The sequence below is a fragment of the Musca domestica genome, unplaced genomic scaffold, assembly GCF_030504385.1.
Source record: "Musca domestica strain aabys unplaced genomic scaffold, Musca_domestica.polishedcontigs.V.1.1 19, whole genome shotgun sequence".
NCBI classification, from domain to species: Eukaryota; Metazoa; Arthropoda; class Insecta; order Diptera; family Muscidae; genus Musca; species Musca domestica.
Genome location: NW_026712245.1, coordinates 11,373,917 through 11,401,512, shown reverse-complemented (window position 1 = coordinate 11,401,512; position 27,596 = coordinate 11,373,917). Strand labels below are relative to the sequence as shown.

The 27,596-nt window shown below is 38.0% G+C and overlaps 1 protein-coding gene across 1 annotated transcript in view; it reads right to left on the bottom strand.

Annotated features, from left to right (window-relative positions):
* LOC101888469 (probable serine/threonine-protein kinase DDB_G0280133) overlaps positions 1 to 24,021 on the bottom strand; it is a 226,970-nt gene extending 202,949 nt beyond the window's left edge. Inside the window, exon 1 of the mRNA XM_059121296.1 lies at positions 21,178 to 24,021. Within this exon, the coding sequence (XP_058977279.1) occupies positions 21,178 to 22,914 (1,737 nt within the window). The 5' untranslated portion in view covers positions 22,915 to 24,021. The remainder of the gene's footprint in view (positions 1 to 21,177) is intronic.
* Positions 24,022 to 27,596: the final 3,575 nt, after the last annotated feature.

Sequence of the window (27,596 nt, the reverse complement as noted above, 5' to 3'; positions counted from 1 at the left end):
GTGAGAATTTTCCAGAAAAAAAAATACTCGAGATGGAATTCAAGCGCGATAGTGTGATTTCTTTATATTTGGCTGGAAACCCACAAATGGCTATCGTTATAGCACTCCAGCATTTAAATGCGAATAAATCCTTTGTGTCTCGTACCATCGCTCGTTACCGTGATACTGGTAGCGTAGCCCGACGTAAGGAAGTGAACGAAAGAAAACATGAACATCAGAAGAAATGTTTCGAAAAGTAAAGAAGCGACTTGATCGAAATCCGCTTCGCAGTGGCCGAAATGGCTCGTGAGCTGAACATATCGCAATATCCCATTCGGCAAATATTGAAAAATGAGCTCGGGGTAAAGCCACTGAAAATTCAAAAAAGTGCAAGAACTTACGCCGCAAGGGAAAGAAAATAGACTCAAAAGAGCTAAAGTGTGCTTCGCTTGGCCGAAAGTGGTGAACTGCCGAATTTGGTTTTCTCCGATGAGAAAACATTCGTTGTCCAGCAGTTTCTAAACAAACTAAATGATCGTCAGCTGAAAATGTGGCCACAGAACTCAATCGACGGCCATGGTGATGGTGTGGGCCGATGGTCGCCCTCCGCTCGTATTAATCGACCGTGGCATTAGAATAGATCCCGAATATTACAGCGGAAATATTCTGAAGGGTGAATTTAAGGCTTGGGCACGCAAACATTTTGGCCGCAGACCTTGGACATTTCAACAGGACTCAGCACGCACCACCCAAGAATGGTTACAAAATGAAGTTTCTCGCTTCATTTCTAGCGCAGAATGGCCACCAAAATCTCCGGATACCAATCCGTTGGACTATTTTGTCTGGAGTATATAGGAAAGCAATGTTGGCTCTAAAAAATACCAAAGTGTCAATCACCTCAAGCAAGGGCCTCGCCGGGAATGGGCCAAAATACCGCAGAGCAACATTCGGGCAGCGTGTGATGATTTTATTGGCCTTCAGACCATAATTCGTGTCAAAGGTGACCAATTCCTACAAATCTACACTTATTCTAAATTTTGATGCTATTTCCGACATTTTTTGCTTTCATTCAGCAAAATTTAAAAAAAAATGTAGCAATTATGGCATTTGACTTCATTGCAATTTTTTATCTCACCCTGTATATCCCGTCTGTGAAAAAGACAACCTTATACTTCTCTTGTTTGGTAGATCTGCAACTGCGGACCAGTCGACCACAGTCGCTGCAAACTTCAAGACATTCTGGAATTTTATAGCCAAACATACTTCCTCCCTCAAATCAAGCGATTTAATCGGGATTACTGTGCCAGGAATTAACCTTAGGCCGATATAAATGAGCATATTTGCTGAAATGCCTCTGTAAATTGGGAAACTGGCTTTATGTATTGGGGAAAGACAAAGAAAATCTTCTTTCTGCCGGATTCAATCATAATATTAAGGTGTATGGACTAATTATGTTCCTCATGGAGACAATACTAAGACATGAAACGATTTATTTCAAATTTAATCCCATCCCATCTATATATATCGAATCTATAGATTCTGATCGATTTGGATACCTTCCCCCGAATCGTTCGTACGCCTGCATATATATGTTTGTCATAAGCAAAGGCAAATTAACAAATCTAAATTCATTTACAAAACGCATGAACAAAGAGACAGCAACAACACCAACAATAACAAGAGGAACGACAACAACAACAATCCTAGATGCAAAATAGAAATTATTGCTTCAATGTGTGTTCTTTCTGTAACCCCCTCGATTTGAAATAAAACGGACATAGGCCATTATTGGAAAAATGTTGCCGCCAAGAGGCACACAAATGGACAAGCTGCAAGGAACGACAGCTACTCATTTGGCCATTTGTCCGCCCGACATTGGCTATGAATGGTTTGCTGTTCTGTTGATGCTTAATTCGAATAAATACAATCGTACACACATATCTACATCTACACAGACAACATAGCAGCATTGCAGTTGTCGGTGTTGTTGTTCTTGTTGTTGCAATAATGCGTGCAGTAAATTATGGCTGTTGCAAACACATGTGGCACCACCGCCACCACCACTGCCGCCGTCACAATGATGGCATTGCAAAGATCCGGCAGTCTAGGAATAAAAAACAAAACTAAGAACAGTCATTGCCTCCTTGGGCTCTATGCAAATTCCAACCCGTGAAGCGTGAGATTTTCCCTGGAATCCGATGCAGCGATAAATTCGCAATGAGTGAAAACTATGCCGGGATTTTAGGACAAATGCAGATGATCTAAATGAATTAATTGAAAACTAATTTCCAAGGAATTTCTGGTGGCAACTACTGGGGTTATGTCTCGTTGCGGACATGGCTGTGGAGGTGGTAGCTGTTTGATGGCATGTTAATGTCTAATGATTACACAAGATGTCTAACATCCACACGCCTGCTACTCCACGGCTTACTTTAAATCCATCCGGTTTAATGTGGATTTGCTTTTTTAATTAAATCAAAATTCACAGCGAATTAACCTCAGCAAATTGCTTTGTAATGGCCAGGAGCGACAGCCACATTAAAAATACCAACAATAACAAATTCACACAAAAACACACTAACCACACCAAATAAGAAGAAGCAGCATCAACAACTCAGTGTAGACAAAAAACAAAACGCTCTCCGAAAAGTGGAACAACACTTGTAAACTTGTAAATTATGAATTGCTTGGTTTAGTATCTGCTGCTTGACGATGACGATGATGGTTAGCCAATGCTTGTGTTGCTGTTGTTGCAATTGTTTTTGTTTTCTTTGCTTTTCGCTGCATTTTATCCATTGAAGAAGACATGAAGTTGAAGAAGAAGTAAACACAAAATAACAATAATTTCGGTTCGATCGAATGTTTTGATACACCCTACCCTATAAACACACTATGCCACGCCTCCTAGCTGAAGTGCAAGAATTAGTTTTTCAAAACCGTGGGGATTCCACTTGAAACTTCACCACGAGAATGTGTGTGTGAGTGTGTTTGGCTATTATAAATACCTCATTTTTCAGTGTCATGTATTTTGTGGCTAAAGAATGTTCTCCAATAAAAATTAGCCACTCGATTTAAACAATTTGTTAACAACATTTAGCTACTTGTAAACAAATTTTGAAGTGGAATTTTGAAGATGTTTTGAAGAATTTTTTTTTGAATATTTAATGAAAATGCCAAATATTAATTTAGAAGAAAATACAAATATGTGGTTGCGGAATGGCTACTGTGGCAAAAAATATTGTGAATAGTTTGAAACAATTTTAAATTCTGTACTGTGCACTACTGTGCGAAGTTTGGACTTTCATCGGTTCCATTCGTGTTGAATGAGATTTACTATGTCTGACCCTATGCGTGGCTAGAGAATATATTACCAAAATCAGTGGACCAATTTATTTCATTTTTGAACTTGATCTAATTTGCCCAAATTTTTATCCATACAGTTATCCAAGGACGTACTTAGAAACTACTTTCGAAACCATATTTAGGGTGTAATAGCAAAATTGTCAATACAAAAAGTACAAAAAATACCAGAATACTAACTATTTCTGAGTATTTGATATTAAAAATTAACCTTTAACTGTCGAGGTAAAATTTTGGGACGTATTTTATGACGTGGTGGTAAATTTTACCCCTTATAATTCTGCTAAAATCTTAAAAATACCGAATATAGCCGTTATATTGGGGTATATACGAAGACATAGGGAAATGCGGTCCTAATCCTAAATGTAGCTAAAATCATCAAAATACCGTTATATGCGGAAAATACGATATCGTGGATGTATATAGACAATACTCTTCCAGGGGATTAAGTACTCCGAAGGAACTCCTTTTGGGGATTTTCAGACAATTTCAGTGAAAAAGTTGGCTACAATCATCAAAAAACCGAATATCGGAGGTACCGATACGATATCGTGGACCGATATAGCCCTTCTTCGAACTTGATCTGCCTGCAGACAAAATACTGTTCTGTGCAAAATTTTAGCTTCCTTATATACCCTCCATAATATGTATGGTGGAAGGTATAAAAAAGTACTAAAAGTTCGATATAAAAAATATGCAACAGGTAAATAATATTGAAAAATCGGTATTGAATGTTTGAAAAGAACTGATAATAAAAACTTTATGTTAGTTTAACTACCTAATTCGGACGTATGAACTCCTTCTTGGAGATTCGTATCAAAATTGTTAGAGAAGTACTAAATGTTCAATATTTAGTACCATTGGTAAGGTGTGAACATTTCTTTAGACACTCTGTTGGTGTACAGGAAATGTACGAAAAGTGCTAAATTTGTACCAAGTGGAAGGTTGTTGAGAATTGATACAATAAATGTACGAAAAGTACAGATACAGTATATAGTAGATATTTTTTAATAAAAAATATTAAAGATTTTTTTTAATAAAAAATATTAAGTTGATTTTAAGTTGTTTGATTTGTGTACAAAATATACCAAATGGCCTCTAAAAATCACCAAAATTGGTAAAACTTTTACTGTCAGCAGGAAAAGTTACATATTGTTAAATTTGGAGCAGTAATCTCTTTAGAGAAATGCTTTGAGATATGTAGGTGGTTTAGGGAATTTTTTCTATAAGTGGGCCGGAGCTAACTTTAATATGAAGTGAAGTTAAGTGTTGTCCTGTCATTGCTAGAGATAAGAGCCTGTGTAAAATTTGGTATTTATTTTCAGTTACTAAAATTTTTATAAAAATGTAATAGATTTGCCCATTTATATCGGATGATTAGATGAAAATGATAGAATGAAAATGTGTTCCTCAAATGTACCTAGTGGTACCAGTTAGTGCGTGAGTCTTAACAATTAGTTTTAGGGTATTTAATAAAGCTGGAATTTCGAATATCATTACGATTTTCATTATTGTAACCAATGTATTACAATTTGTAATGAAAGAAGCTATAAGGCTAGCATACAGAAATATGAAATCAAGATCGCCTTTAACGAAAAGGGTAAAGATGACAAGTATTAAGTGGTACTATATTTATTATTTTCACTTAGTGGATCATTACAACATAGTCAGAATAAGAGGAAAACAAACAATAAACATTTTGAGAATAAACTGCGTTTAAAATCTAAGAATGTATCCCTGCACTATAAAAAGGTACAAAGTTCGAAGCCTGGGTAATCGGTAATGCTAGGGAATGGAGTTTTCAGCACTCCGATTTGAAATGAGAATAAGTGAATTTTGATACTAGTAACTAGTTCCAAAACTGCAAACTTACCCCTTCTTTTAAGATGGGCATGTCATAGGAATAAGTACAGACAACAAGAACCAATAAATAAGTAGAAAAAGAACCATCTCCGATTTTACAATATGTGAGTTAAATTTGAGTTTTATTTCACTACATTCGTGTCTATGCCGCCGTAACTCATTATTTGAGATGAGGTATTTTGACTTGTAAGTTCTAAGGGAATAACTCGTTATTTTTAGCATACTGCTAATGCGGAGGGTATGTGGTTGTCATCAGAAATAATGCAAAAAATGCGGATTAGTAATGAAAGTAGATTTTTACTATGCCTACAATTTTTCCGTAGAATTCTATATCTACTTTAACGTCAAAACTGAGCTTTAGAAATTAAAAATGTTCCAATATCCTGTCGAAGGAATTTTGGTCGTTAAACTTTCAACAACGTTGCAAAAGCTCTAATGAACTCAAAATACTTTTCATTCATTTTCAAATAAATAAACGAATTGCACGCGAGGTGAGTGAGAAAAACATTGTATATTTGTTGTTGTTTTAATTTTCATTTTGCTGTTTCTCTGTTGTTATTTTTATTTTTGTTATTTTTCATTTGTTGGTTTAACAGAGGAAACAGCATTAAAAGTTAGCTAACCCATCATGCAGCAAAGTTTACATTATATTCAACAGCTCAAAAACAAAAAAAAAAACAAAAATAACAATAACGCCAACAACAATAATAAAAGCAAATTCAACAATACGTTGGAGTACATTAACCAAGAAAATAAGTTAAGAGCCAGCAATCATCAGCAGCAGCATCGTCGTCGTCTCATCAACGGGGGCTACGAGCTGCGATAACAACAATGGCAACAGCTACCCATCAACGGCGTCCACGCTCAGGCGTTAAATTTTGTGTAGATGGATTGTTCGGACTTGGCGTTTACCACCCGGCCGGCACCTCGGCCCAACACCAGCCATGCCACCACACTGCACAACAAGTCAGTTAGCCAGCCAAGCCAAATAACCCAGCTAAGCGTTGAAGCCAGGCAACCACACGCAAATTAATTTCGCATTTGTGTGTTACATTAACAATCATCATCAACAACAACAGCAGCAACAACAACAAGACAAAAGAGTCAAATGGTCAGGCAGACCGACCGACTGACAAATGGGCATGACGAAAGATGAACTCAAACCAATGGGCGAAGGACAGTTGACGGACAACTGGCAAAGGCGAACGGCTTAAGTGCCTCATTTACATCGGCGAAACTGAGCCATTATCATCAGCCTAGCCTCACCTCACCGCTCAACACCACTGGCACCGGCGTCTGCCCCACCATTATCTTAATCATCATTATCATCGTCATATTCATCAGCTGGGCCATTATCTTGCCACAAAAAGTATTGAATTAAAAACATTCCAGCTTTAATGGTGGACGCCGTGTCAGGCATCTGTCTATTAGCGTTTACAAATTTATAATTTGATGGTGGAATTTATTAAATAACTTTTTTTCTTTTGTTTTGGGGGGAAGGAAGGTTTATTAAATAATTGTTTTATATCGTTTACATTTAGCGTTATTTTGTTTCGTTTTATCGCATCATATTAATATTTTCTGACGGGCAGACAGGCTGTCTGACATGGGTACCGGGTGGAAGAAGATTATGTAATTTTTGGGGGAAACAGAAACAGAATTACCAAAATATTATGAAAACGATTGTGAGCGGATGTGGTTTTCTTGGTCGAAGATGAGGAAACATAACTAAATGTTGGTTTTAAATATGTAATCATATGCTAAACTTGGTGTCTAGAAATAATGAATTTTAAATAGGTTTTTTTTTTTTTTTTGGATTTAACGTAATGCTATTTGAATTCGGGGTAATAATGAATTCGTAATATGTTACTCTTATATTGTCTTTCATGAAAATTGTGTAAATTCACTTCCGTTTCACACACCACCAATATTTCTGCCAAAAACAACTTTAATGTCTGCATATTTAAACATCAGAAAATCGCAGTGTCCTCAGTATCAAATTTGAGAATTTAAGCTCCATCACCCAATACCAAATTTAGTACGTATGTCAAAAACAATCTACATCTCTCAATCATAGACACCAACAGTGATCCAAATTTAGTACAAATTAAAAAATCTCAATCTATATCTCAATTTCAGATACCAGTAAAGACGTCCATATCAATTTGGAGGATTGCAGGCCTACCCCCTCACCCTATACCCAATTTAGTACTTTTCGTAAAAACACTGGACGCATTTCCAAGCAACCTCCATGTCTTAAACCCAAATACCATCATGAGGTAACAAATATTGGGGACCGAAGTATTCCATTTTCATACTTGATCTAATACAGATAAAATATTGGCATGTTCAAACTTAAAAGGAAATCGAACATTTATACCCAATTTTATGCGAAATAATAAATTCCATATCCATCTCAGGTCTCTGGTTGAGAGAAATATTTAGATATTGCAATTTGTAACGAATCTCTGACTTGTTCGTAAGTTATGACTGATGAAAGTATTGAATATTGTGACCCTTTGTGGTTGAGGTACCAGAAGGGGTTCGCAGATATTTGTCATCTGCACAACAAATCTTGTGTTAGCAAAAATGTTTGTATGTGTGAAATTTGAAGAGTTTTGGACGCTAATTACTCTTTCTTTTAGGGTTTTGTTTTTCAAAATCTTGAACTCAATATGGGGTAGGAACCAGAAGAAATGATCCGATCTCTACCAACTTTATAACAGATCTTATGTTGTTAGAAATACTGAAATGTGGCAAGTGTGAATGGAACCGTATGTAAATTTCGTGTTTTATGGGATTTATAGACATTCAGATTTTGACCCCTTGTGGGGGAGTTACCAGAAGGAGTGCGCCGATATATGTCACATCAGACCTTGTGTTAGTAGAAATAATGGGATGTATGAAATTTAAAGAGAACCGAATGCTTAGCTTATTTCAGTTTATACCCTGTGTGGGGGAGGTACCGGAACAAATGGTGCGATCTCTACCATCTTTATGACAGACCTTGTGCTGATAGAAATATTGAGATGTGGCAACTTTGAAGAGAATCGGATATTAATTTAGCGGTTTTTGAGCTTCCTTGATATTTAACAGGCTGACCACTTGTGGGGGAGGTACCTGGACCAATATATCCATGATATCCACATGATATTGTGTTGGTAGAAATATTGTGATGTGTAAAAGTTGAAGACAATCGGACTCTCATATCACATTTTATAAGAGGTATAATTTTACAAAATGTTGACCCTTTGTGGGGGAGGTACTTGATGGAGTGGGCCAATGTTGTCCGTTTTTGCACCTCACCTAGCTGATGGAAGTTTTAGGATTTGCGAATTATAGCAAACTCGGATCATCCCTTCTCATTCTGTGCAGTAAAATATTTTCTTTGAAAATGCCGACCATTTATTGGGAGGTACCAGAAGGAGTCGACCGATATTGTCATCTTCGAACTCGATATAAGCTTGACAAATAATACTACCATGTACAGAGTTTGAGTCAAATCGGATACTCCCTTTGAGAGATATCATGCGCCAGACAGACGGACGTATAAATCAAATTTCCGGACTGTTCAATTTTTCAATTTTGTACAAATGTTCCAATATGGACTATATCGGTCCATGATATCATATATCCCCCATATAACGGTACCCCCCAGATATTCGGTATTTTGACGATTGCAGCCAAATTTTTCAATAAAATTGTCTGAAAATCCACCAAAGGAGTTCCTTGTGAGTACTTTATACCCAGGAAGAGCATTGCCTATATAGGTCCACGATATCATATATACCCCATATAACGGTACCTCCCTATATTCGGTATTGTGATGAGTTTAGCTATATTTTTCAATGGAATTGCGTGAAAAGCCACACAAGGAGTTCCTTCTGAATAGTTTATCCCCTGGAAGAGTATTGTCTACGGAGGTCCTCGATATCGTATTGTCCCCATACAACTGTACCCCCGATATTTGGCATTTGAAATTGTTTGAAATTTCGGATTCTAAGTTCCTAATAGGTATTACAGCATGTGGCAGAAAATTGTTAATGCAGGTACAGGTCTTTGCATAGCCCCCATTTTGACGATTTTGATGATTTTATCTACACTATTCACGGGACTTTTTTCAAATTTCGTATTTAAATGACATATGACAAAAGTTGCTTATGTAGGTCCACGTCTTCGTATCGACCCCAATATAACGGTTACATTCGGTATTTTTAAGATTTTAGCATAATTTTAACGTTATTTATTTATTTATTTATTTTATTTTAGTTTATTTATTTATTTTTATTTATTTATTTTTTTGAAAATTTCAGGTCAATCGAAGTTAGCGCCTTTAAGAATTCTGGGTGTAAATATGTCACAATTTTTATTATTGGATATTGTCATCATCGAGGTATACTGGAGGTCAATGAGTATTATGAAAAGTATTTTCAAAGTATGAAAAAAATACCATTAATATGTTTCTTTGAAATCGAAACATAAACCCAGTTTTTCATCATCCGAGTCTAAACGCTGTTATTAATTTTTCATTCATTCATTCATTTATCAAATTAAGCTTGGCAAGCATTTATTATATCATAATGTTTATTTAATGACTCCAAACAACATCATAATTAATGAACAAAGCTGAAAAACTGCTGTCATTTAGCTGATTGAAAGCGTGGAAAAAACGAAGCAGCAAAAGACAAAGGAGAAGAGTACCAACGACTCGATTAATGCCAAAGTCATTGAGTATTGCGAATGACCTTCGAACTGTCGGAATTGTCACTGGCACATATCGTCGTTCGGCGGGGGCCCAGTTGTTGGGCATCAGTTCTCGTGTCAAAAGAGTGCTGCTCATTAGGCAAAAATAAAATATTCTTTGGGGAAATGACACGCAACAATAGAAATGACGCGAGGAATTGAGTTTTTTTATTTTTCCTCTCCTGCTTCTTCTGTTTTTTGGGGTCAACCTTTGAGTGTTTGTCTTTTTTATTATGGAAATGAATTGCCAGCCAAACCAAAATAGGGCCAAACCCTTTTTGCATGGGTTCGAAATATGTTTTGGGGATAAGCTACGACCTTATGGAATGTCTTCTTCATCACCAACAACAGAAGGTGGGAAATAGGAAATGGAAGACGAAAGAAATAAATTACATAATCAGCTAATGGATGGGATTAATTTGGTAATAAAATATTAATGGCTTTAAAAACGCCAAAACACTAAAACGTTGAATAATGGACAGATTAATTAGAGTCTTATACCAAATATTAATGGTGGGAAGGGGAAGGGGAAGGGGTAAGAGCCCCCCTGGTAGGAAGTATGCCAGCTCTATAGTTACATTAGTTACGCATGATTGGGCCGAAATAACAATGTTTGTTCATCGATTAAACAAAACAGAATCGCGTCATTCCATGGAGTGCAGGCCCAGCACCCGATTTCATTTTTTTAATTAAAAACAATTTAAAGAACATAAATTGTCTAAAAAACAACTACTTTGACTTGGTTTTTTTTGGGAGGCATAGGAAGAAGTGCAAGACCAGAGCCACAAAAACACATCCGACAATGATCGCGACATGAAAATGCCCAAACAGAAAACAAAAAAGAAGAAGAACGAATGAAAATTACTTTGAAAATGGGTCAACGATAGAAACAAAATTAACAAAAAAAAAGAAAATCCAAACGACGAAATGGTTTAGAATTAAAACAACAACAAGACGGAAGATGATGGGAGTAGAAAATAAAACAAAATCTCTATAATAAGTTTTATGGCAAAGATTATGCGAGTGAGCAGCAATGGAATTGCCATGTGTTCCAATTTTTTTTGGCTGAATTTCCTTTGAGTACTTGTGTGTGTGTGTATGAATGTGAATGGGTGCGTGCATGGGGTGGGGACAATGATCTTTGTTTCACTTGAATTTTGCACTAAATTCGAATGATGCAATTCTGAAAAGTGATTTTTTTTTTGGATCTCGTTAATGGTCAATGAATATAATGAAAATACTCAATGCTTTTTGTGGCGGCGTTCTTTATTACGAAATTTAATTGAGCTCGTAAACACTTTCTTTTAACGATAGCTCTCGTAAGTGGCGTTTTTCTGCCACGTCATTTTGGAAGAAAGTAAGCGATATATATGCAATTTGTATCGCTATCGATATATATGCAATTGCATTGTGGGTGCTATGCACAATATAGTTCCCATATACAAATACGGATCTGATATGAAATATTTAAAAGGTATTCTCAATCATTTTAATTCGATACCGATATAATTTGTCGTTGTGAGTCGGGTCAGAAGGTTTGCAATTTTTCGGGTTTTTTTAGCTATCAGATAAAGAAATTTGATATATTCGATAGTTGGCTCTCAATCTGACTGGCTGATAGAGAATCAACGCCCAGTCGAAACTGCTAAAGGTAGGATCTTGAATTTTATCACGAGAATCAGTATTGGTGCGTATGCCTGTGATAAGGCTGCAATTTTGGAAATGCGTACTAAAATATTACGAAAAGTACTGAAAATTTAATACTTCGTATTGAAGAAACGGAATGAGTTAGAATTCTGAAATTTTGAATGAAAGTCGCTGATCAAGGTTGGAAAGTATGAATGTGGTTTTTGGAAGTGTGTACTAAGTATTTGAACTGTAGTACTAAATAGTACTTAATTTGGAACAGTTTGATTGAGGCAAAACGGGTGAAGTAGGAATTTTGAAATTTTGCATCCCTGTTGGTGGTAGGTGCACGTACAAGTGCACGAAAAGTACTAAATAGTACTATCTATGGTAGAATTTGGTATTGGCTTAAGAAATAATACTTGAAATTTGGACCCACGTAGATGGTTTCGGAAATGTGTACTATAATTGTACGAAAAGTATTGAATGGTACTACCTTTGGTATTGAGTGAAGGGATGGGGGGTCGAAACCTCAAATTTGATATTGAAGTATCACTTGGTATCTGGAATTGAGATACGGAGGTGGTTTTGGAAATGTGTGCTATATTTGTTCGAATAGTTCTAAATGGTACCAAATTGGTATTGAGTGAAGGAATAGAGCTGAATTCCTGAAATTTCATGTAGATGTGTCCATGGTTAAGATAAGAAAGTGGTTTTGGGTATTGGGTGAATAGATAGAGCTAGAATCTTGAAATTTTATATTTAGTTCTCTATTAGTATCTGGAATTAAGATATGGAGTTGGGTGTGTGTACTATAATTGTACGAAAAATACTAAATAGTCCGAAATTTGATTTGAATGTCACTGTCGGTGTCGGTGGTTAAGAGAAGGAACTGGTTTTGGAAATACGTACTGAATTTGTAGTAAATTGTACTAAATTTGGTAATTGAAGAGCAGAAATATTAACATTTGATATTAAGGTCATTGTTGGATCATAAGTTGAGATATGGAGGTGGTTTTAAAAATGCATACTATAATTTTTCGAAAAGTATTAAATGCTATTAAATTTAGTATTGAGTGAACGTATAGAAGTGGAATCCCGGAAGTTGAGTGGATGTCTCTGTTGGTACCTTGGATTGAGATATGGAGATGATTTTGAGATTTTGTACTTGAATCGCCGTTGGTGTCTGGAATTGTAAATTGCTTGAAGAAATAGAGCATTAAAGAGAAATTTGATTGTGATGCAACTGTTGGTGTCTGTAGTTCAGAGAACCGCCTGGTTTTTGGATATGCGTACTGAATTTGTACCAAATGTTACTAAATTAGGTATTGGGTGGAGGGATAGAGCTGAATTTGATATTGATATTGCCACTGTGGGATTCTAGGGTTTACATTTGAAGACGTTATTTCTTAATATTTGGCAACGACAATAAAAACTACGACCGCCGATCTTGACGAGTTGGTAGAACCACTATTTGAAAATAATTATAGTGGGACTATCAGAGCTTAATTCAAGGATATTTTGGCATGGGACTGATTTTAAGGATGCTTTTTAAGAAATGTCAGAGCTACAGAAGTTGGTTATTATGAAGATTTTAAATGATTATTAGAGCTATAATCGTGAATCTCTGGGAAAATGTGAAGGATGGTCGAAGCTATAATCGTAATCTTAGAAAATTACTTAAAAATATCAAGGATAGAAATACGTCACTAATGATGATGACCCTAAAATAGTACACAATCTCTTAAACCCTCCTTATAGCAATACCTTCGAACTCCATAAATTTCTTGATATCCTCTATTGCAGCGGATTACAAATAGCCCATGTGGACCTAACCAACTTCCTCTGTTTATTACTTTTTCTTGTTAAGTTTCAAGTTTCAATTAATTTCCATAACATTTTATTGGCCTGGTCAATTTCATTCGAATGACAAATCATTATAACACTTTAGCACGAGACAAACTAGCTTTTAACAACGATACAGGCCAAAGCATCCTGCTTTACCCCCAGACCGCTCTCTTACCCTCGATAATCCGAAACGAAATACTTAAATTGATTTGCACACAATGTTGGAAACTTTGGAAAACAAACGATTTATAATTAATTTACACCAGTAATTACCACAGATCCAATCGATCAGTCGAAAGTGCCAAGCCTGTTTTGAAAGCCACTCACTGCCATCATCGTCAGCGTCACCGTTGCCGTCATCATCATCATCCTGGCGCTGGCTCCATTCGACTGGCCCGGTGATGATGACTGGCCGCCACCACAAGATAGATCAATGACTTAATTGTTATTATTTTGCCAAGTGATATGGATCGTTAATGGAGCGCAGATCGGGCTGTGGCGCCACCAGACATGTTTTTTAATTTTTCCTACATTATTGCAAGTGGCTCGCTGCCTCCCATACGAACGAGATGATTGCAAGATGGTAGCTATGGCTTTACCTTCTTCGTTGGAAGTTTGTCACCATGTCCGCCGACCGTCCTGGCATCTCCATCATCGCCAGCGTGAGTAGCTATTATGAAAACAATAAAGAAAAACAACAAGACTTCCGTTGATCCCTTCTTTGGTAATTTCTTCTCTCTCTGCTATTCCGCCTTCATTGGCGTCGATGGCGCCAGTAAAATAGAAAACAGATAACTGGCTGTTCGCAGAGAAATGTTTTCCTTCCAAGCAGTCAATGGGTTTTATTGTTTTAATGTTGCTGTTCCTCCTGCTGTCGATGCTGCGGTTGTTTCTGCTGCTCCAAGATCAAAGTCAAAAAATGCCATCGATACATGTAACATTGTCTTTTTACAGCAACATCAACAACAACAAACAATTGACAATTGTCATGCGACATGATGGGATTGAGGATGGGATGAGCCTCGAGAGAAGGGCTCAGTTACGTCTAGTTGTTCTAAGCCAAACAATAGCAACAATGTTTTTTTAATGGGGAAAAACAAAAACAATGACTAGGAAGTACTAATGCCATAGGAAAGGTGCAGAAAATGTTAGGGATCACTGCAAAGGTATGATTTTTTACTTCCTAGTAGGAGAAGGAAAACGGTTGGGCGGAAAAATCAATATCTCGAATGAGAATGCTGGGAACACCCAATGCTGAGAATTGGAATGAATCGATATATAAAAGAGAATAGGGTGAGATGAAAAAACGTCAACCAACTTCAGACTGCTGTCATTTCTAAACCACTCGTCCGACAGCTGTTAAAATTATTCCAGTAACAGCTCATTATATTGTTTAAAAGCCTACAAAATCATTTTGATAAGAATTTTCCAGAAAAAAGTTATTCGTGATGGAATTCAAGCGCGATAGTGTGATTTCTATATAATTTGGAAAAAAACAAGTGGCTATCGTTAGAGCACACCAGCATTTAAATGTGAATTAATCTTTTGTGTCTTCATCCGACTCGTTACCGCGATACTGGTAGCGTAGCCCGACGTCAAGGAAGTGGACAGAAGAAAACAGCAGCATCAGCAGAAATGGTTCGAAAAGTAAAGAAGCGACCCGCGTCGCAGTGGCCGAAAAATTGCTCGTGTTCTGCACATATCGCAATATTCCATTCGGCAAATATTGATAAAAGAGCTCGGGGTTAAGCCATTGAAATTCCAAAAGTGCAAGAACTTACACCGCAACAGAAAGAAAATAGACTCATAAGAGCTAAAGTGTTGCTTCGCTTGGCCAAAAGTGGTAGACTGACGAATTTGGTTTTCGAGTTTTGCCTTATTAAGGCGAAGATCATATGTTTTATGATTTAAGTGTTTGTTTTCTCTTTCGAGACGAGCTTAATGATCTGAAATTTGCAGTGAAAAGGAAAGCCAGATAGACACTATCACACACTCACCACTATGCGACGCGTTTCGCCGTAGGTTAAGCGGCTCATCAGGCATATTTGATGTGGTTGATGGCTTACAAGGGCCGTTCTCTGGAAAGTAGTATATATTTCGAACTTATTGCAAATTAGCATATGCGAATTATACACTAGAAATTCTCCAGGTTCGACTCAAGTTCTATTGGCAGATCTTTTTCACAGCAACGTTTTGTTTTTGTAGTGATGGATTTTTTGTCCACAACAACTACATTGCTTCCAATGCATACACTTTTTTTAGTGCTGCAGCCAACTACAAGTTGCCGTCTGAAGGTTTTCAGATATTCTAACGCTTACCAACCAATGCAATAAAACTAGCAAATATTTTGATTTTCGCTCTCAATTGTTTTGAATTTTAAGGAATTAATTTATGAATTTTCAAAAAGAAGCTATTATTCCCCTTCTCGTGGAAACTCGTCTGGTCCCGTTTTGGCTGTATGTATAATGTGGTTAAGCCCATCATTTTTGTACTTCGTAACCGATTCTTCGTGATTCTATTTGTTATTTCAATATTATTATGGTCGAAAAAAACATCTTCAAACTGTAAGCCCAATAATTCTAAATTCAACACAACTTCATACTTCCTCAGACAATAATGACATTACCTTCTGAAAAAAACATGACTTTTATAATATCTTCAAATGTCCTCAAGGTAAAGTCTGACTTGAAAACAAAAAGTAATAACATCCCAAACATGGCGAAAAACAACAACAACAACCACAAAACACATTACCAAAGATGGATAATGTTTGAAAACTGATTTGTAATAAACTGACATTGCAAGACATAGACAGATCGACAGACAGACGGTCGTTCAGACAATGAATGCATAGACGGTCACCACGCCAATTTATTTTTTTTTCCTAGCCATCCATGCTTCATCCGACTAACCATCTTTTACTAACTGATTGACCGACTAGCTGACTGACTGACCAAGAAACTGACATTACAACGATGTCTCTTGGCTGGGGCTAACCACAAAACATGTGGTGGCTGGTCGGCTGACTGGGCACAGCCTCAAGACGATGCTGAGGTAGATAACAAAAAAATTGCTGCCTTTTTGATGTTAGTTAGCATCTTGAACTGGTAATGCGGAAGAGTGGGAGGGAGGGAGGGAGGGAGGGAGGTAGGCGTAGATAGGGGAATAGAGGTACCTACGCATGGCTTTCTTGCTTTGGGCCATCCATGCACAACATCCAAATAACATCTAAATATACTGATTATCATGTTATTAAGGGCGTAGACGATTTTCTTACAAGTTTCTGATGGCAATTTCTGTAGTTCGGAATATGCAAATTGTTATTTGATGGAATATTGGGGCTGATATTTAGTGGAGCATGGACTACAGGATAAGATAAAAAAATGAAACATCTTCAGACTGCTGTCATTTCTAAGCCACTCGTCCGACAGCTGTTAAAATTATTCCAGTGACAGCTCATTATATTGTTTACAAGCGTATTGTTTTGGTGAGAATTTTCCAGAAAAAAGTTATTCGTAATAGAATTCAAGTAGGATAGTGTGATTTCTTTATATTTGGCTGAAAACCCAAAAGTGGCTATCGTTAGAGCACTCCAGCATTTAAATGTGAATAAATATTTTGTGTCTCGTGCCATCGCTCGTTACCGTGGTACTGGTAGCGTAGCCCGACGTCAAGTAAGTGGACCGAAGAAAACAGCAACATTAGCAGAAATGATTCGAAAAGTAAAGAAGCGACTTGATCGAAACCCGAGTCGCAGTGGCCGAAAAATGGCTCGTGAGCTGAAAATATCGCAATATTCAATTCGCAAATGTTGAAAAATTATCTCGGGGTAAAACCATTGAAATTCCAAAAAGTGCAAGAACTTACATCGCAACTAAAAGAAAATGGACTTAAAAAGAGTTGCTTCGCTTGGCCAAAAGTGGTGAGCTGCAGAATTTGGTTTTCTCCGATGAGAACATTCGTTGTCCAGCAACGAAATTATCGTGTTTACTTGCCAAAGAGGTCAGCTGAAAATGTGCAACTTCGGTTGGCCACCAGAACTCAAGCGCCGGCCATGGTGATGGTTGCTCCCGCTCGTATTAATCGACCATGGCATCAGAACAAATACCGAGTATTATTGTGAAAATATTCTGGAGGGTATATTAAAGCTTTGGGCCGCAGACCTTGGACATTCCAACAGGACTCAGCACCATCGCACTCAGCACGTACCTCCCAAGAATGGGTACAAAATGAGGTGCCTCGCTTCATTTCCAGCGCACAATGGCCACCAAAATCTCCGGATATCAATCTGTTGAACTGTTGTGTCTGGAGTATGGAAAGCAAGGTTGGCACTAAAAAAATACCAAGGTGCCGATCACCTCAAGTAAGCCCTTCGCCGGGAATGGACCAAAATACCGCAGAGCAACATTCGGGCAGCGTGTGACGGTTTCATTGGCCGTTTGAAGTCATAATTCGTGCCAACGTTGACCAATTGGAACAAATGTAAACTTATTTTAAAATTTGACGCTAACCATTGGTTTTCTTCAATAAAATGTAAAAAAAATAGTAATTATGGCTTTTGACTTTGTTGCAGTTTTTTTATCTCACCCTTTGGTGAGATGTTTTATGGTATTTCAAAGTAATCAGACAGCCAGACCTTGTTTTCGACTGCAACCAATTTGGGATTCTAATCCGAAAATGAGCGTATCATTAAACCATAAGCAATTAATAGAACCCAATAAAAAAAGGGTTATTTTTTGAGATGTCATAATTAGGCGGTAATGGTAATAAAGTTTCGACCTGCCCATGTAACCCTATTGTGTTGCGGGGTTTTATGGCAGGAAATTAGTATAAAAATCGTTCTACATTTTTGAATTCCTCAACAATTGGAAGTCAATGCCCCAGAGGCATTTACGCTTTTGTGGTAGGTATCATATATTTTGTTTCAAGTCTTTTGTCTTTTCATTAGCATTTATTTATGAGCAACTACCCATTCAAGCATTGGCTGTATAGCCAAAACAGAAAAAAAACAAATAGATACATTTATGCAAAGGAAACCCAATTCTAGGTAATTTCCTCTAACCTGATTTCCAATTTCTGATAATAAATTAATTTCCGATCAATTGCTGGAAACCCCCTAACATATTTCGCTATTGGATCAACATTACCAATTCTTATACGCGGAATTGGGCCCATACAATTCCTTCCCCACCTACCCTATTGTTGTTACATTCCATCATATCATATGAAACAGCAAAAACAACAACACCAGATACCCTTTCATCAATTATTTAATAGTAATTGCAACAGAAAAAAAACGAAAACAAAGACCCACAATAAAAACGAAACTTACAATCCAGTTGGAAAACAAAACAAAAAAAAGAACGATTAATGATTAAACAAATTACTATAGACCACAAAACTGAAATCGAATAAAATAAAATACAATGCAATGAACAAAAAAAAAATAAAAAACAACAATGAAAATGAAGAACGAACATAAAGTGGTGGCTAGAACAAAACAACAAAAACGCGAGACCAATGAATAAAACAACAAAGTGCGCATCAACCTTTAGCACGGCATTCATACATCCAACCATCTCCTGTTGAGCGAACAATGTATCTATGTATCTGGAAATGTGGATGACGAATGCCCAGACGTGTGAGTAAGTGGGGCTGGCGGGGATGGCTGGCTGACTGGCTAAATAGACCGGCTGATGATCTGTCGCATAGCCATCGTCACATTACGCCAATAAAAACAACAACAACTAGCTACGCAATTTATTGTCAAAGCACAGCAGCAGCACGAGATCCATGTGAATGGAAGTGCATTACAGACTACAGGGAGTTTATACACAGTGGAAAATGAATCCCGAAATATATACTCTTGTGTAATTCAGGAGGAAATTTGTATAAGTGGGTAGTCGCTATGAATCCTATCCTGAAAAAATCCTTAACAATTTGGTCAACTATCCCCAATAAAGGGTATGACCACGAAATCAGCCTTTGGGCTAATGGAATGAGAATAATAACAAGAGGACAAAAAACTGCAACCAACTTCAGACTGCTGTCATTTCTTAGCCACTCGTCCGACAGTTGTGAAAATGTATGTGCAATTTTTAGCCTTACCAGTAATGACAATTACATGCCCTCTGCATTACCTGTGAGCTAAATTATACCGACTTATTCTTGAAAAACTAACAAAGCAAAATTTATTATTTTTATAACACTAAGTAATGAGTAACGGCAGCACAGAGTAAGCACATTCGACTACAAAACGTAAGGACGCTAGTTAGAATCTTCGAAGAATTTTGATTTGTTAAATAGAAGATCGCCAGTTCAACCCCTTTATCAGGAAACAAAATAAAAATGATAAACCCATTATTTAGTAACGGGTTTTCGACATAGCAATACTGGTAGCGTAGCCCAACGTCAAGGAAGTGGACGGAAGAAAAGAGGAAAATCCGCAGAAATGGTTCGAAAAGTAAAGCAGCGACTTGACCGAAACCCGCGTCGCAGTGGCCGAAAAATGGCTCGTGAGCTGGACATATCGGCAAATATTGAAAAATCAGCTCGGGGTAACACCATTGAAATTCCAAAAAGTGCAACAACTTACACCGCAACAGAAAGAAAATGGGCTCAAAAGAGCTAAAGAGTTGCTTCGCTTGGCCGAAAGTGGTAAACTGCCGAATTTGGTTTTCTCCGATGAGAAAATATTCGTTGTCCAGCTTTGTGAACAATCAAAGAGGTCAGCTGAAAATGCGCATTTTCGGTTGGCCACCAGAACTCAAGCGCCTGCCATGGTGATAGTGGGCGGCCGCCATAACAGCCGATGGTCGCTCTCCGCTTGCATTAATCGACCGTGGCATCAGTATAAATGCCGAACATTATCGCGAAAATATTCTGGAGGGTGTATTGAAGCCTTGGTCACGCAAACATTTTGGCCGCAGACCTAGGACATTCCAACAGGACTCAGCCACATCGCACTCGTGCTACCCAAGAATGGTTACAAAATAAGGTTCCTCGCTTCATTTCCAGCACACAACGGTCACCAAAATTTCCGAATACCAATCCGTTGGACTATTGTTTCTGGAGTATTTTGGAAAGCAAGGTTGTGACTATAAAATACCAAAGGGTCGGTCAGTGGGCCAAAATATCGCAGAGCAACATTCGGGCAGCGTATGACGGTTTCATTGGCCGTTTGAAGGCCATAATTCGTGCAAAGGTGACCTATTCGAACAAATCTAAACTTATTCTAAGATTTGATGTTATTTCCGACATTTTTTGCTTTCATTCAATAAAATTAAAAAAAAATGTAAAAATTATGGCGTTTGACTTTGTTGAAGTTTTTTTATCTATTTATATTCCCTAAAAACAATGATCATTATATCCTTACCCCGTTTAACCTGCATTAAAATAAACACCTTTTTCCAAGTGTATTGTGGCGGGGTTAATGCTATGGAAACTACAAAACGGTTCCTCTACCTTTGTTGTCGTTGTTATAGTTATTGTTGGAGGAATTACAAAGCTATTGGCTGCTCCGCCACCGCTGTCATTGCACGCCGCTTAAGCGTTAAACAAACACAAGTGCTTTGCTTTTTTGTTTTTGTAAATAGTTTTTTGTTGCCTGCTGTTTTCGAAATTAACAAAAAAGGGGGAGGGGGGAGGTGCACAGAGAGCAGCAAATGACACTTTTTTGTGAACTGGAACTGATAAGGTCTTCAGATCACCAGGCAAGGGGTGTTAGGGTTGGCTTGGGAGATAAAATACGACACTTACCTCATTTACAACTGGACGCTTTGCTGATGCTGTTGATTTCGAAAGTACCACCGGTGATGATGATGAAGAAGCAGAGGAAGAGTATTTATTGTTCTTGACGCTGTTGGGAGAATTATCCAGAGTTGCGGGTCCTGTCGATGGTCGCCGCGAACGCAAGGCCTGCATGGCTCTTTGATGTTGTTGCTGTTTGCGATAGTGTTCGTGTTCAATTTTATTCCATTTCTCATCGGAAAAAGTGTCATCATCATTTTCGTTGTTGTTGTTGTCATTTGAAGCTGGGCTGTCATAGTCTTCATCAAAGGCATTTCGTGCGGGTGGCTGTGGACGTTTCCGGGAGCCATAGGAGGAGACGGAGGGCTTATAGGGATTTCTGTTTGGGGCCGTGTAACGTTTAACATTGACTTTTGCAGCATTGGGCCCTCCGACAGGAGGACTCTTATTTTTGGTGTTCACATCTTCAAGGTCATCTTCGTAGGAATAGTCGTCATCATCATCGTCCAACTCATCATCGGCGCTATCGAGTTTTAAGATATTATCGCCATTATCCCCGGCTAAGCTATCCTTTTGGGCATCCAACGACAGCGAAATGCGTTTGAATTCCTGTTCCTTGTCCTCCTGCTGTTTTTGGCGGTCGTCCTCGCCATCGTTGAACAAACGATTATGGGGATTATAGAAATGTTTGTTTTGTTTTCCGCCTTCACCCTCTCCTTCCCCATCCTCCTCGTGCAGGGGCCCTTGAGTGGTTGGCGGCAACCAGGCCATGGAATTGCTGTACAAACCGTCGCGATCAAAATAACGGGGTCTCATAGTTGTGGTTGTCGTTGTGGAGCTGGTTGTTGTTGCGGTGCCAGTGAAATTGTGCCGTCTGTGGTGATGCAAATGTTGTCGTTGATGATGGCGCAAATGTTGTTGCCTCTGATGATGCTCGTAGTGTTGCCTGGAACGAGGTGGTGGCAAGGGCCATTTAAATTCATCCTCCTGCTCCTCCTTCTTGTCCTCGGCCGTGTGTTTGCCATGATGACGATAATGTTGTTGCTGGTGGTGGTTGTTGTGATGCTGCTGCTGATGATGATGACGATGGTGATGCCCCTGATGATAGTGTTTGGGAGGCAAAGGTGTTATGGGTTCTCGCAGAGCTTGCTGTATTTGCTGATATCTAAGATGACGATTATTTTCAGATTGTGGCTTGTTGAGATCTGCGGGCACTGGCATGTTAGAAGATTGTGGTGAGCGTTGCATCATTTCTATGTCTTCGTCGATCGATGCTTGTTCTTTTCTGGCATTTGACATTAGTGGCATTTTTGCAGCATTAGTTGCATCACCTTGATTGTTGTCATCGCCATCGCCATAGTCATCATCGTCGTCTCCGTCATCGTCGTCGTCGAATGCATGGCCTTTGCCTTGTATGGAGCCGGGAAAGGCATTGCCAAGATCATCACCGTTGTTGTTGTTGTTGTTGCTGCTGCTGCTGGCAAGCATAAAGATGTTCTCACCTTTCCCAGTAACGGATCCAAAGTCTTGCAGTGAGGAATCCGATGCGGCAGCAGCAACACTAAACTGGGGCCATAAAATCGCACCGATACAGCAGCCCAGAAACATCAATAACATTAAATTCATCTGGCCCATGAATCTTCTGCGCCTGCGTGGCATATGATCCCAAGATTTCGATGAGAGAGTTGAGGCGGCAGATAATGCCGCAGATGGTTGTGGGTAAAAGTCCATATTTAATGCTTTCATCCTGTCAAGGAGAATGTTGTTTTTATATTCGTTTGTGGTCGTAAAGATTGTTTTGGGACCAACGATTTTTAAACTGAAATTTATGATCTTTTTTAGCAAAAAGCACTTAAGAACACCTCTTTTAATTTAATTTTTTTTTCTTGATAACTCTTCCTTTTTCGTTTCAAATTCAAATCACTTTAAATTCATTAATTTTTTTATTTTCGTTTTATTTGAGATTGAGTGAGCACTTCTTTTGTTGTCACAATTTTCAAAAGAAAATTAAACACAATTTTGCCTCTGACATGACAGTCAGTTAGACAGACAACCACTTGAATGTAATTGCCAAATGGCTTCAAGAAACGCACCTTTATTTTTGCGGGTAAACAAACTTGCGGCTTCTAACCCGACGTCCGACCGACCGATAGACCGACAACGTTTCTGAAGTTTCCACACAGCAGCCAACACAAAAATGTGGTATTAGCGATTGAATTGTTGTTGCTACTTTGCTGCGGTTGCGAAAGATTTCCTCCTTCGCTTTACAAGAACTTGAATTGTAATTTATGCAATTTTGAAGCTTTGATTACTCTAAGCGCACACATTTAGTTTTTTTGTTTACGTTTTCCGTTGTCGTGGTTGTCAAACAATTTTCAAGTTCATTCACACGCACACAGATCCACTTAGACTGGCGAACACTTTACAAGAGATTGGTTTTACTCTCACACACAATTTTTTGAAAGGCCATTCAATAAATCAATCAAAGATTTTTTTTCACATAAATTCTAATTAAGCCGAAATATTATTCACCACTGGAATTTGTTAATCTTTCACTTCTGGTCTGGGTCAAAATGCCGTCACACATTCATTCGCACGCTCGCACGCACTCACACTTGCTGCTTAGAAGCAGGGAAAAATTCCAAAACAAAAACACCGTTTGTTGCCATTCAGCAGCGGCAGCATAAAAATGACAATATCTTCTTTTATTTTTTGTTTTGTTGTTGTAAATAATTTTATTTGTAATGTGCCTCTGGTAAGTGACTCTCAGAGAATATGATTATTTTTTTTTAAATTGTTGCCGTTTGGTTTTGAAAATTCCACCGTCAATACGAACAGTTAAACACGAAGTCAAGCAAAAAACTGAAATTGAAAATCATCCAGCCATCGCAGACAACGTCCATGCGTTCAAAACATGTAAACAAAAACAAAGAGTCTGAAACATAGAGCAAAGCAAGCAAGTAAAGCACTGCTGCTGCTGTCGTTGTCATTGTTGTTGTTTGTGTTCTGGCTTAGTTACATTCGGGCCAGCACTTCGTCGTACAAAGCAACGAACGAATGCAGTTACATGCGCAACATAAAACGTAGCAACATGTTGTTACGCAGCCACCACCATCACCACCGTTCATTGATGCGATACAATCCACATTGGCTAGTACACAACTCATACACACACACACACATAGCTGTGAGTGTTATGCTGCTACCCTATGCGAATCAAAACAAAAATCAGCTGTTCCAACTGCATAACGGATTCCATTACATCAACCACGCGCAACATAACATCCACAATGTTGTTTGTTTACGCTTCGGCGAATGTTGCTGGCGCATCCGCTCTCAACATGTCGCCAGTGAGAGAGTGCATGCCAATGAAGTGAGATGGATTACCCTTCTCATTAAAATGTAAACAAATCATTGTTTTGTTTCTCAACAAAGCATAGTAGTTGTTGTTCCTGTAGTACCAACACCCTTTGCATTTGTGAGGCTCAGGGGGAATATTTTCGATTTGATAATGCTTTTGTAACAGCCTAATTCGAGGTCAAAGTTTTAGATGCTGAAGCCATTTTACACATTTTTTAGATAAAATCACTTTCTAGTCGATTTATTTTTCGTGAAATTTTGCATATTGCCCGAGCACAAACCCTGTTGAAATTGCATCAGATTTAGATATAACTCCCACATATATTTCATCCGATTAGATATTTAATTCCCCAAAGCGATATGTACTGATATAATTACATCCTAGAAATACCTTTGGCTAAATTTCGTGGCAGTAGGTTTTGAATTAGATTAGCTCCCATTGGGGACGTAGGGTAGGCCCCCGAAATGTATATTTAATATATACAGGGTGAGATGACCCAAAGTGGTGAACTGCCGAATTTGGTTTTCTCCGATGAGAAAATATTCGTTGTCCAGCAGTTTGTAAACAAACAAAATGATCGTGTTTATTTGACAAAGAGGTCAGCTGAAAATGTGCACCTTTGGTTGGCCACCAGAACTCAAGCGCCGGCCATAGTGATGGTGTGGGCCGCCATAACAGCCGATGGTCGCTCTTCGCTCGTATTAATCGACCGTGGCATCAGAATAAATGCTGATTATCGCGAAAATATTCTGGAGGGTGTATTAAAGCCTTGGGCACGCAAACAGTTTGGCCGCAGACCTTGGACATTCCAACAGGACCCAAGAATGGTTACAAAATGAGGTTTCTCGCTTTATTTCCAACACACAGTGATCACCAAAATCTCCGTATACCAATCCGGAGTGTCTGGAGAATTTTGGAAAGCCAGGTTGGCACTAGAAAATACCAAAGTGTCGATCACCTCAAGCAAGCGCTTCGCCAAGTCGAACAAATCTAAACTTTTTCTAAAATTTGACACTATTTTAAATATTTTTTGCTTTCATTCAATAAAATCAAAAAAATGTAAAAATTACGGCGTTTTACTTTGTTACAGTTTTTTATCTCACCCTGTAGGGTACTGCTGTATTTATTTCCTCTAACTCTTTTAAAAATATTGGGATCTGCAAAATATAAAAAAATCGCACAATTATCTCTAATTTTATGCAAAATTTTCTTAATAAAACTTTAACTTTTTGTGGAGAAGGTGACCGCTAAATTCCATATTCACATCAGATTTCTATTTGGGTAAAATATGAAAAAGGAAGGAGTAAAAATATTTAGATATGCGAAATTTTAAGAGATTCGGAGCCTTATTTTGCTTTTCATGTGCATCTGATCCTTTAAAATTCTGATAACATTTTATGAGACATATAAATCTTCCAAAATTTGATGTGGTGGAAGGTACCAGAACGGGTTGTCCGATTTGGGATATGTGCAATTTGAGGACAATCGGTCTCTTATTTCTATTTTTTAAGGTTAAAATTATTCCAACTTTTGACCCTTTGTGGGGGAGACACTTGATGGAGTAGGCCTACATTATCCATTTTCTGACCTACAGTTACCAGGTTTGAGCAAAATCTGTTGATCCTTTCTATTTTTATAAGGTAAATTATTTGCTTTGAGAATTTTAACTTTTTGAGGAGGAGGTACAATAAAAAGTGGACCGATGCTGCCCATCTCCGAACTTAATCTAAGTTGACAATAATATTATGATGTAAGTTATTATGTAAGTTTTCGACCAAATCGGTTACTCCCTTCGAGAGTTATCGTGCGCACCAGCCAGACCTTTCCGGACGGACGGACACCGCTAGATCAACTCCAAATGTCCTGAAATGGATTTGGTCCAAGGAGACCTAGGATCTACAACCGTTTTTTTCGATGAGGCACTTTTTGACCTATCGAATTATATGTGCCCTCTCTAGCAATATGGCTGAATGTTATAAAAAGTAAACATGAGAACTCAAAAACCATTCAGAATTTTGGCAATAGACAAGCCCCACATTACAAGGTAATGACTACCCATCTTCTGCATTACCAGTAAGTCAAGAAAAAATGGGTTATTAGTTAAAGGTTATTGAGCAAATAAACCTTTTCAACCTTACAAAATAATGAGTAACGAAGCACAGGGTCTAATTTTTCGGCGGAGAATTATTGGTTTATAGTTACTAATTAACCTGAGAGCGATAAATTAACCCATATGAACTCATTTAAATAAAGCCTCAAACTGTCCACATAACCTCACAACAAAAAAGTTACAGACAAACATAGATTTGTTTTTTTTACTCTTCTACTTAACTGGCATCGTGGTGCAGAGCACATTCACCGCCATTCAAATAAGCAAAGCGGCATTTCGAACAAAACGAAAATGCTGAAAACAAAAATCTTAACAGCGGCATGTGAAATGAAGATTTAGACATTGATAAGATAACTCGGTAAATTGAAATCTTTAAATGTCTTTGAAGTTGCTCTGTGGTCGGTTGCTCTGGCAGCAGACTAAACATTTATTGCAGAAAATAAGAAAATAATTATCTCTCTCCCTCGCACAACTCCCTCTGTCATCAGCAGCATCACTTTACATCTTGCTTTTGTTGTTCTTGTTGTTGATTTAAGAGTAAATTTCATTTTTTTAAATGAAACCAGTCAGTCGACTGATTTGGGGCTAACTAATTACACATGTCTTTGGGAATGTTTGCGAGATAACCACCAAGCGCCAAGCTCGGAACAATTCTTTGACATGCATTACATCACTGCTCATCATTTTTAATGTATTCATAATTTTGTTCTTGTTGTGGCTGCGATTCTCCTCTTTAGCTTCTGTATGATTTAACTCTGGCCGATCTGTTGAAATGGAAATCTTTTGTTTTTTCCTTTTTTTTTTGCTTTTTGAAATCCCTCTCCCTGCGAAAGTGAATGTGTGAGTCAGTGTTGGCTCCGACAGTAGCGATAACGAAGCGATGTCGTGTCAAACGCATTGTTGTCCCCACTATTGTCTTGAGGTGACATTGAATTCATCGTAAAATATTTATTACAA